This window comes from Trichosurus vulpecula, chromosome 7 (genome assembly GCF_011100635.1).
Source record: "Trichosurus vulpecula isolate mTriVul1 chromosome 7, mTriVul1.pri, whole genome shotgun sequence".
Taxonomy (NCBI): domain Eukaryota; kingdom Metazoa; phylum Chordata; class Mammalia; order Diprotodontia; family Phalangeridae; genus Trichosurus; species Trichosurus vulpecula.
Genome location: NC_050579.1, coordinates 19,807,856 through 19,819,961, shown reverse-complemented (window position 1 = coordinate 19,819,961; position 12,106 = coordinate 19,807,856). Strand labels below are relative to the sequence as shown.

The window sequence follows — 12,106 nt, the reverse complement described above, 5'->3', positions numbered from 1 at the left end:
TTAAGAGCCACTATTCGGCTCTGCTCCGGTCCCCGCCGAATTCTGAATAAACGCGGGGATTGAACTCCAATGGCCAAACCCAAGCCCGCGGGACCCCCGAGGCAGCGGGTGCAGGGAGGTGCAGGCCCACGGCCCAGCCAGGGCAACGACAAGCCCGTCCCCGCCGCCGCCCCCACCAAGGCCCGCCGCCGCCTCACCTCTGGAGTGTTTTTCTTGAACTCTCGACTCTGCTCGATGAGCCTCTTCCGAGACTGCTCACTCTCATCTTGTCGGTTGGCCAATACTGTTGCTGTAGCATCGAGCTCCCTCTGTCAAGAGAAACAAGGGCCGTAGTGAGATCGGGCTGGAGCTGAGCCCTAGAGACATCACATTACATCTGACCGCACCCCCCCCCCCCACTGCCCGGTAAGGAGGAGATGGCGCTGGGCAGGGGGGAGGGAGGATCACACCCCCACTGCCTGGGAAGGGAGGGGTGGCACTGGACAGGCAGGAGGACCATACCCCCACTGCCTGGTAAAGGGGGGATGGCGCTGGGCAGGGGGAGGACCATACCCCCACTGCCTGGTAAAGGGGGGGATGGCACTGGACAGGCAGGAGGACCATACCCCCACTGCCTGGTAAAGGGGGGATGGCGCTGGGCAGGGGGAGGACCATACCCCCACTGCCTGGTAAAGGGGGGGATGGCACTGGACAGGCAGGAGGACCATACCCCCACTGCCTGGTAAAGGGGGGGATGGCACTGGACAGGCAGGAGGACCATACCCCCACTGCCTGGTAAAGGGTGAGACAGCGCTGGGCAGGAGGGAGGACTGTGTCCCCACTACCTGGTAAGGGGGTGTTCCGTGCCTCCACTGCCTGGTAAGGGGGGTGGCACTGGGCAGGTTTTCTCCCTTAAACCTTAAACTCCCTTAAAGTCAAAGGGACATCAATGACGTCAGAAATATAAAGTTTTTATGGAGTTACCAACACGGAAAACCAAAGTAAAAATGATGATGTCACTCAATGAAGTCATGAAGTTTGGATTCTCTTGGCCCAGTCAACGTGCATCTTACGGATGCTTAACTCTCTGTGTTTCTGGTTTTCAAAAAAAATCATCTAGGATGTCCACACTCTCCAGTGATTCACACTGTGTTTAGGCTCCCAGGAGACTGGGGTTCTTAACCTGAGGTCTTGGGAACTTGGTTATTTAATATTGTGACAACTCTATTTAACTTAACTGTGTCCTTTATAATCCTATGCATTTTCTTTCATGCATTAAAAATGCCACACCAATTCCAAGAAGCGGCCCACAGACTTCACCAGACAGATAGAGGGGTCCAGGGCACAAGAAGACCTAAGAGCCCCTCCCCTTGGGCTGGAAGGGACCTCTAAGGCCACCTCATCCATTACAGCTGAGCAAACCAAAGACCCCAACGCCATACAGGTGATAAGAGCCAAGGGCAGGATTTGAACCCAGGTCCTCTTGGGCTGAATTTAATTTAACTCAAAAAGTTAAAATTAATTTATTTAATCCCAAGAGAGTGAATCAAAGATGAATTTGTTTTTCCAGTTACTCAAACATAAACCTGTACAGAAAGCTGCAGAGATGCTTTGGGGGATGGGGCTGGTATAGCTGAGAATCGCCCTAATTCTGAGGAGATCTCCAATAACACAGGCAACAAGGTTTCGGGGCACTTCTGCACACTGGTCCCAGAAATGCCACAGAGCCAGTGATGCCCGGGGACCTCCGATTCTACCAGGAGCCGCCAACTTGCCAGCAACCTCACGAGCACCCGTGGCAGATGGACACACAGTGGGGCTACAAGCTGACCCAGGAGAGCAAGGACACGTTTCTGCAAGAAACAGAAGCCCGATTCTCCTGCTGAGTGATTTTGGTTACTTCAGAGACTTCCGGGCACATTCTGCGAAGGATGAATAAGAGCTGGTCATCAGGTACTGAGGGGCAGCCCCCCAGATTCTGAATCTGCAGCGTGCCATCTGACGAGGCAATCATTTCATTCTAATCAAATTAAGTTTCCAAGGCAGAAAGATATTTGGGCGGGAAAAAATATGACAGACTGGGCACCTCTTAATGGAAAGAGCTCTGACTCTGGCAGGAAAGGACCTGCATTCAAATGACGCCAAGTAAATCATTTGATCTCTAAGAGGTGCACCAGAGAGCTGGACATGGGTTCAAGTCCTGCCTCTGATACCTGGGAAACCCTGGGCAAGTTATTTAACTGGCCTGGGGCTCAGCTTCCTCACCTGTAAAATGAAGGAGTTCCCTTCCAGCTCTAAATCAGTATAAGCCCAAGACCAGATGGTGTCTTTGGCTCCTTCCAGCTCCAATTCTGTGACCCTGGGAATCTCTCTGGGCCTCAGTTTCCTCACCTGTACAATGAGGACAGTAGACCAGGGGGTCTCTTGGACTCCTTCCATCTCTAAGTCTACACTGAGAAAGGATGTTATCACCCCAAGGGGGAGGGCCCTAACTGTTCTTCTTTAAATTAAAATGCCACGTAAGCGGTCTGCACGGCCACGGCACCACTATGGGGACAATCTCTGTCTACAAAAGCAGCTAAGCTGGAGACGTCAGCGCACGCGAGGGCCCCGGCTGCCGTCAGGGCAGGAGCTTGGGGCAAGGGCAGCGGGGGTGCAGACGGGCATCACCGCCAGGCCACGCCTGCCTTATTATCCGGATGGGTATCGGGCTGATGAGCCCAATCGGCTGGGACGGGCTAGAACTCACTAACAGATGTCAAAGATATTGCAGAAAAAGAGGGAAACATTGAACAGTTTGGCAAGACCACATTTGAAACTCATCCCAGTGAAGCAAAGGCGTGCAAAAAGAGCAGCAGAAACCAGTGTGGTTACGTCGGGATAGAAAGAGCAATAACAGATAAGCAGAAGGCTCTTCAAAAATATAAACAATCTGCTGAGGAGGAGGACTTGGACGCCTCGATTTAAGAAGCCAGAGCCCAAGTTAAAAATGGAGTCTTCCAGAAGAAAACCTCATCGTCAAAACAAGAAATTATTTCAATTTGGCTTAAAAAAAAAAAATCAAAACGCTGACAAGATACAGGGGGGCAGCCAGGGGCGCAGCGAGTAGAGCACCGGCCCCGGAGTTGGGAGGACCCGAGTTCAAACCCGGCCTACAGACACTTGACACTCACTAGCTGTGTGACCTTGGGAAAGTCACTTAACCCCAACTGCCCTGCCTTCTTCCCTCCAAAAAAAAAAAAAGACCAGGGGAAATCTTCCTGAACAAAACCAAATCGACGGTTCATTCCCACCCAAAAAATCAATCAAGAAAAGACAGAACTGGTTTGTTCTATCGGACAAATGGAAATATTTTCTAAAGCGATCCATCTGATGGGGAGAGGACAGAAGTCCACACTCATGGGACGAGCATTCCAAGTTAATTCCATCTCTAACAACAACGGCGGTCACAAGTAATTGAGATCATGGGTGACAGGCAGAGTTCCAGAAGGGTCGGCACTGGTGATGAAGAGCTCTGGAAATGGAGGGCAAGAAGACTTCTCTGAAGATGGCGAATCTCCCATGAGTCCTTTTCCTTCTGCCCCGTAACGACTCTGCCCTGAAGGGTCAAAGCCTGCTGGACGACGCTGGACAGGTTAACTGGCCAACTTGCTTTTCACCTTGGAAGGCAGATAGATGAGTGCAGCCGTCTGTTGACTGATTAATGAAGGGAACCTCTCCCACCAAGGAGACTCCCACACCGCCTAGGACAGATCCAGGCTGCGACGGGAAGGGAGACCTTCCGCCACTCCATCTCATGCTCCCCAGCCTTGGCAGAGACCCTCCAAATAAGCAGCAGACACTTCTCCAGGACAGTAAGTTATCGAGATAGCTCAAGGAGAAGACAAAATTGCCGGCCAAGTGCTAGTTTATTATCTACTAATCCTGGCTACACTTGAACCGACAAATACAATTTCCCATCGCTGCCGAGAGGACTGGATTCAGGGGGTTGGTACATGGAACTTGTAAAGACCTCAGAGGGAGTCTCAGGCCCTCTAACCTTGGAGATGTAAAATGAAACGAAATAGAGCCATCAGCCCCAAGGGCTAACAGGCAGAGGGCTGGCCTAGATGACCCCAAGGTCTGTTAGGGTCCATGGATGTGGATCCTAGGTCAGCTGCAATAAACTGACCAACATTCCCTCAGACTGAGGCGGCTATGTGGTGCGGCGGATGGAGCGCTGGGCTTTAACTCAGGAAAACCTGAAAATCCCACTCTTGGGCCACCACTCTCTGTCTCAGTTTCCTCGTCTCTACCATGGGCACAATAGTCTACCTGCCTCCTGGGGGTGTTATGAGGGTGAGCACTTTGAAAACCTCGATTTTTATTCAGAGTTCTTATTCAGTTCCACCACTAAAGGGTGAACTGGCTTCTCGCGGTTCTTCACACACAGCACTTTGTCTCTGCTCAGGCTCGGCACACAGTAGGCCCTTGTTTCCTCCTTCCCTTAATGCTCACTCCCTCCTCCCCCGGACCTCCCAGATGCCCTAGCTCCCTTCTCAGCTCGGCCTTCCTAGACCTCCTTTCCGCACCCCTTGACCATCAGAGCCCCGCCCCTCCAAAAGTCTATATATAATTTTGAATCTCTCCATGCAGATAAATAGGGAGGGCCCAAGTTCCACAACACCAGAGGCTTTCTTCCCTCTTCCGATCTGAGTCCCTAACACCGCCATCCTTAGTCACGACTCCTGGCATCTTTGTGGCGCTCGTCAGATCCTTCCAACAACCTTGATGAAGGTTTACAACAATGCCTGGCACACAGTAGGCATTTAATAAGCACGTGTTGACTAAGCTGGGTGCTATCATTATCTCAACTGTAAATTGGGCTAATCATAGCACCCGGCACCTGGCTCCCAGCGTTGTTACAAGGATCAAATAAAATAATATTTGTAAAGCATTCGACACAGGGTCTGGCAAAAAGGAGGCGGTTAATAAATGTTCGTTTCCTTTTTACAGATGAGGAAACAAAGGCACAGTGAGGCTCGGTGGTTTCCCTTGGGTTATACAGCTGGGGAATGTCTGGGGCAGGATTCAAACTCAGGTCTTCCCGACTCCAGGTCTGGCATTCTAGGAAGGATTGGGAATTAACGCCCCCACCTGGCACTGAACCTCACGTCCCACCAGGCACACAGTTGACTTAATAAATGCACACCGACTAATGGCTGAACCTGGTTCTAGCTAACAGTAAAGACGAGTCACAGTTAGCTCATGGAGCCAGAGACACTCCTCCATGGGCCTCCCGAGCACCGAGGTTCCCACTACCCACAGACGGGCACTGGCAAGCTCACGGGTCTCCAGCTTTTCCCAACCCAAAAAGTTGGGACCTCCATCTATGAAGAAAATGACGTGTTTTGACAAAGTGAGATTTCCAAATCCATACCTGGTGGTGACATGACAAACATCCCTATTAAAAGGGTTCCAGCCCCAGCGTTCTGGGCAGATTGGACAGCCAGTTACCAGTGATCAGGATCGTGGATGACACCTATACAGTGACACGTGCCACGGTGCCTTCTTCTCCCTCTCCCACCCCACTATATCTTAGTTCCCTTCTGTAAGGGAGGGCAGGGCTGGGCTCATTCAGCCTGTATTCTGCCTGGCACATACAAGGTGCTTAATAAATGCTGCCTGACTCTAACAGTCAGAAAGGAAACACAGCATCTCGACAGACTCTGATTTTCTCATCGACACCTGAACGTCAGAGATGGAAGCGCAGGGCGGAGAGGGGAGCGCTGGCTCTGGCATCAGAGGGCAGGGCTGGCCCTGCCACCGACTTCCTGCACTGGGGCTTACTATCTGGCTGACCGGGGCAGGTCACGTCTCCGTGGGCCTCAGTTTCCCCATCTGTAGAACGAGGGGGTTGGACCAGATGGCCTCAGAGGCCCCTTCCAGCTTCAAATCTACAGTTGACGCCGCCTCTGTTACACCATGATGCCCACACTCCCTCGGGGAAACGGAGTCACACTGACCTAACCAGGGAATGTTCAGCTAAACAATCTATAACCTTTCAAGTTTTATTCATATTATTGAAAATCAAAACCAGGTAACAAACCCTAAGTGTGATCCCACATTTGCCGGACATATCCCACACAGCTTCCCCCTCTGGATAATCCTGCCCTGTCTCTGACCACAGTCCGCTCCTGTGCCTCAGATCTCCCTGGCCTGAGTTTTACGGCAGCGAGCAGATCATTTCCTCAGAGGGTGCAGTGGGGTGGGGGTGACCACCCAGCCTCAATTTTCTCTCTGTAAAATGGGCATCATCCTATCTATACCATCCCTACTTCATAGGGCAGCAGTGAGGACCCAATGTCAGCAAAGAACTTTGCAAATCTAAAGCAAGAAATAAGTGTCATTAACCTCATTCTACTTCTCTCTCCCTCCCCTTCCTGACCCTTCCTAGTGGTGATGGGCAGGTGTCCTCCAGGCTCCCGGTGCTCACACCTTGACCCTCAGGAACACTGGGCCCCCCTTTGTGCCCGGGGCATGGGGGTGGTACAAAGCTTTGCAAAGAGTAAACATTTCATAAAGGTTTTTCCCTAATTACTGTTCTTGCTATGCACTGAAGGTATTGGCTAATGCCGGACATGTGGCTGAGAGCTCAGGATGGTGTCACTTCTAAGCATCTGGCTCTGCCCCAGATGCCCAGGGATAAAGGCACCGGTCAGGGAGAAGAAGCCTCTCCGTGTCCGCAAGACGGTGGAGAAGGAGAAAGCACCTGGGCCTCTGTCTTCATCTACTCCCCTTTCAGAGGCAGATCTCCAGCCCACACATAGTCTGCCAGGGCCGCCCATCTCCATCTCTCTACAAGGAAAACAACACCAACAGCCATACTGAGTCATGCCTGGGAGTGGGCAGCCAAAGGGCAGCTCCAAAGTCATTCAAGGGAAGAGAGAAATAACGCCCTCAAGTGCTTCTCCGTCTGGAGGCCAGCTCCCCAAGGCCTGGCTCATCCATGGGAGACCCTTGCACCATTTCCAGAGGGCATCTACGGCGTTACATTGGCTAAGTACAATGGGGTATCCAGGGAAAAGCTGGGTTCAAGTTATGGTTATGTATTACCTGAGTGACTATGGGCAAGTCTTTTCATCTCATGGGCCTGTTTCCTCATCTGCAAAATGGCAGAGCTGGGCCAGATGACCATAGATTTAGAGCCGGAATGGACTCCTGAGCCTCTCATTTTTACAGATAAGAAAACCCATGACCAAAGAGATCAAGTGACTTGGGATGGCAGGCTCTTAATCAGGGCAGAAAGGGAGCAAGAGCCATGCAGACCAGCCCCTTCATTTTAGAAGACAGAGGTGGAGATGTGAAGTGATTTGCCCACGATCACATAGCGACTTGGTGCCAGGGATGGAAAACCAGTTCTTCTGGCTCCGAGTCCAACACCCTGTAAGGGACATAGATACGGAGCTGGAGACGGTCTTGGAGGCCACTCCCCTTATTTTACCAATGAGGAAACTGAGGCACAGAAAGGCTAAGGGGTTTGTCCAAGGTCAATGAACAAGGTCACCTATCATGTGCCAGGCCCTGTGCTCACATGCAGCTAGCCACCTAATTGGGGAGACCATGTGCAAACGAGACGTAGACCATCCCAGCTGGGAGCACACAGCCCCCAAAGGCAGGCACTGGCATGAAGGGCGCCAGCAGAGGAGCCAGTCTCTGAAGCCAGGTCCAGCGCAGTCTCTGGACACGCCTTCCCACCTCCATAGCAATGCAGGCCACACCACAGGGATTGTGCCAGCGGCCTTGGGCCATAGCCATCCCCTCTGCCCCAAGAACTCCTGAGATGCCAGCAAACCTTCACCCTTCCCCTCCCATGGCTCACCGGGGTGTGGGGCTGCTACTCCAAATGCCCACAGTGCAGGGGGGCCGGACGCTGGGATCTGGGATGGGGCCAGCTCGGAGGCTCAATCAACAGATTTCTAAGGCCACTTTCCTCAACTCGTTCTCTATTATTTCTGCCTCTTTGTCCTCAACACTGAATACCCAAGAAAAAATGAAATCTGACAGCCCTCTAGGTGTTCAGAATACAGGTTATCAAGTTTTTCTCTAAAAGATACACACACATATTATATAAATCTCTCTTTAGAGAGATCTTTATGCTACTCTTCTCTCTATATAGAATGTGTGTGTGTGTGTGTGTGTGTGTGTGTGTGTGAGAGAGAGAGAGAGAGAGAGAGAGAGAGAGAGAGAGAGAGAGAGAAAGAGAGAGAGTATATTTTCCTTCAGTCATCTGCTAGACTGAAAACCACTGGAGGGTCAAGGTCAAGTGGTCTTCCTGTCCTCACAAACCCTAACACAGGGTCATACCACAATAAGCACTCGGCATTTGTTAATGCATGGAGGTGACTTAAACCCAGACAAGCTAAGTGGTTTGCCCAAAGTCACGAAGAATCCTAATTGAACGGTTCTGACTCTTCAATCAGGAGCACAAATGACTAAATCTGGCTCCTGAATGCTACCTGCACCCACATACGGCTTTCATACCAGCGACTGCGAAGCGTCACTGCGTCAGGAGCTGATGGAGAAGCATCGATATTGGATGGGGGGACACGTTTCAAGGAAGTGTATGGAGTGTGCTCTGAGGGGGAAAAACCGCTGAGTCCCCGTGGAGCAGCGGGCTCCACAGAATACTTGCGAGACAGACAGTCATTTAAGCAGTCAGATGTGAGAGACTGGGTTTCATTAAGCCTGGCTCTGCCACATAATGAGGCACAAAGCAAACCAGACAGCGAGGGTGCGAGCAGTAGGAGCACGTGGCCTCGAGCCACGTCCTTAGGAGCACAGGGTGGGAAAGGGATGTCATTTCACCTTTAACAAATGATTCTGATTTAAATACTTTCATGTTGTTATTGTCCTTGGATCCTGTGCCTGCTTCCTAACCCTGCCCTTTGCAATTAAAGACAGAGAGAAGGGCCAGCTTCTCAGGGAGCCCTCAGCGAGGGGCCATTTCAGGGGCTCAGGCTCACCTCAGTTTCTGTCGGTGGCCCAGCGACCCCCTCCCTCTGCCTCCTCCCTTCCCTGTGGCAGCTGGCGAGACACAAGGAGCCGGAGTAATTAATACGTGCCTGGGTCTGGGCAGTGCCAGACTCTGCTCCACCTTGCTCACTCCCTCTTTCTGTTCAGGGAGCATGAATCACTGTGCAGGATCCGAGGATCCCAGGCCGAGAGCTAGACGGGCCCTCTGAGCTTGCTCTCGCCAAAGCCCTCATTTTACACACGGAGCCCAAAGAGGCTGGGCTCAGATCGCCACAGCTGACAAGTGTGTGAGGCGGGATTTGAACCCAAGTCTTGCAGACTCCAAGTACCATCTCACGGTACCTCTCATTTCTACCTTCTCCCTGTACCCGCACTTCCCAGGCTCATCCTAGTGGTTACTGCCTGTCCCACATCACTCTAATCCGTGTCCTCCCATTCATTCCCACTGGTCACCCACCAAGTTCGGGTTCTGGCCTCACGACTTTTCGCCTCAGCCATCACAACAGTTTCTTACCCACCAAGATAGGAGTGAACTCCCAGGTATTCAGGAAGGACAACTGATGACACTGTTTCTCTGCCTTAAAAACACTACAGCACACCTCCTTATTTCCAAGCACCTAAGAGTCAAGTCCCTAACAAGGCGCAATCCAGACAATGCCTGCAGTGGGAAAGGGTTTGGGCATGGTGCAGAGAAGATGGGCCAGCAAGACCTAGCCCAGTGACTTAACTTCAGTGGGCCTCAGCTTGCTCCCCTGTAAAGTGGGGATAATCACAGCAGCTACTTCATCGAACAATTGTAAAGTGCATTCTGCATGCCAGCTCCTGAGGCCTAGATCCTGATGCCCTCCCAGGATCCTCCTTCATGTCCCCCGGCTATGTTCCCTCCCTGCCCAGCCATCCGGGTGAAGCTTAAATGCCTCTTCCTCAGTGAAGCCTTCCCAGATTACCCCCAGCTCAGCTCTCCAAAGTCTGAACCCCGCTGAGGGCTCCTTGGAGACTCTCTCAGTGACCCTCATATGCCCAGGCCTCCTCCACTGCTGCCTGGCAGCTCCTTCAAGTGAGGGAGGGGGTCTTGCTCATTTTACAGCTCTCATAAGATGCAGCTAGCTCCACACCCCCCATCAAACAGGAGGAAGTGGGTCACTTTCATCTTGAGCTTCTTTTTGTCTTTCGCTGACAGGTTCCTCGAGGGCAAAGCCAGGTTTGCTGGCAGGGGATGGACATAGGCCGAGGTCTATACCGTCAGACTTGGTGGGTGTGCTGGTTTTGATCCACCTTGACTGGCTAGCCCTCCTGGTTCCAAGCAAAGAAGGAGGAGTTGGGAAGCCTGGGCCCAAATGCCAGCTGCGGCACCTCTGGGCAATCAAGCACCTCCTAGTTCTGCTTCTCTCCAGGCTCCTGCCACGCCTCCGTGGTAGGAGCAAGAGGGGCCCAGGGATGGCTCTCTGGCCTGGGTACTGACAGAGCCGTGCCTGGGAGGGAAGGCAATGAACAACAAAGTCATGGACGCGACTCTTCCTCACCGGTAAAAGGATGCGTTGGACGACATGGCCTCTGAAGTACCCACCAGCTTCCGGTCTAGGAGCTATCGAGGGAGCCTGGCACAGAGGGCCGGGCCCTGGAGTTGGTGTCAGACACGTCCCCTGCTCTTCCTGGGTGACCCAAAGCAAATCAACCTCTCAGTGTGTCGGGTTCCTCCTCCACAAAGCGTCTGCCCTTGATGGCGGCCTGCAGAGTGTCCCACCAAGGTCCAGACCGATGACCCATCGGGCTCCCCCTCTACAAAATGATGGAGATGGACTCTAGATCTGCTAGGTTATAGCTCTAAACCCAGGAAAACCAACATTTGGTGTGTGAGGGTGCTATTGCTTAAGAAAGTGGATGGCATCCATGCGTGTGCACACGTGTGTGTAAATGTGTGTGTGTGTGACAATTCTGTCTTCAACAGTCAAGAGATGGAAAGACCTGAGCTCAAATCCAACTTCAGATACTGACTAGCTGAGTGACTCTGGACAAGTCACTCTATCTTGGTCTGCCTCAGTCTTCTCAACTGTAAAATGGGGATAAGAACACCTATGTCCCAGGTTTGTTCTGAGGATCCGACGAGATAATCAGAAAGCACTTAGTCCAGTGCTTGGCATAGAGCAGACACTTAACAAATAAAACTGCTTCTTCTCCCCCACCTTCCCCCACGCCCCTAGTGTCTGCTGGCTCACCGTCTCCCCCAATCTCTGCCCCACAAATAGTGACCCTCTTCTTAGAAGGAGAGTGCAATATGGGGCAGCTGCCAAGCTCCTTCGGAACGCCTGCTGCCGCTCACAACAGGCATGCACATACACTCCGCAGCCAGCCTCACATGTCGGTACGTACCGTTCAAAGCCAAATCGCCAGAACACAGCCAATGAAGGAACAGAGAGACCCATGCCAGCAAGCACTCCCACTGTCAGGGAACACACCTAAAAATCAACTTGTACCTTTTTAAAATAAAAAGTATCCACGGAGGCTATTAACTGGTAATTATACTAATGCTGATGTCCCTTATTAAGAAGATGCCCAATGAGATAGATTTATTCTCCAAATATATACATGCTGTTGCTGCCAACAGAAATATCTCTGATCTTATCCACACTAGCCAATGTTTTTCCTAATAAAGCATTTGTTTCATAAATAAGGCTTTAATTTGAAAGTCTTAGGAGCCAAGATGTTTGTGTCTCTTCAAAGTATTTGTTTCCATTGTTTGGCAGAAATCACTTTGCTAGGGCACCAAACACTTTGGCAAAGGTTTCCACCCACTTCCCTGGGAAAGCCTTGGCTGGGAGAACTATTTTCAACCCCGCAAAATTTTTTTTTTATTTTTTGCAAATGTTTGGGCTATCCCAGCCACAAACATCTGCCAGTGCAGACACAATCTGTGAATCAAAACAAACCATACAATGCCTATGTGCCAGGACAGATAAGATGGGAGTTTATTAGTAATAGAACTTGGCTTTGATTATTAGTAATTAAGAGTTCAAAGATTACAGTGGTGGCTTCCCTCCCTGGAATTCTTTTGCTGGTGGGAGATGGAGGGAACTGCATTTTCTTCAGCTGGTCCATCTTAGTTTGGGAATGT

General features: G+C 51.4%; 1 protein-coding gene across 1 annotated transcript in view; it reads right to left on the bottom strand.

Annotated features, from left to right (window-relative positions):
* The window catches only part of CUX1 (cut like homeobox 1), a 347,958-nt gene that overhangs the window by 261,174 nt on the left and 74,678 nt on the right, over nucleotides 1-12,106 (bottom strand). The window contains exon 2 of the mRNA XM_036768125.1: nucleotides 198-308. Within this exon, the coding sequence (XP_036624020.1) occupies nucleotides 198-308 (111 nt within the window). The remainder of the gene's footprint in view (nucleotides 1-197; nucleotides 309-12,106) is intronic.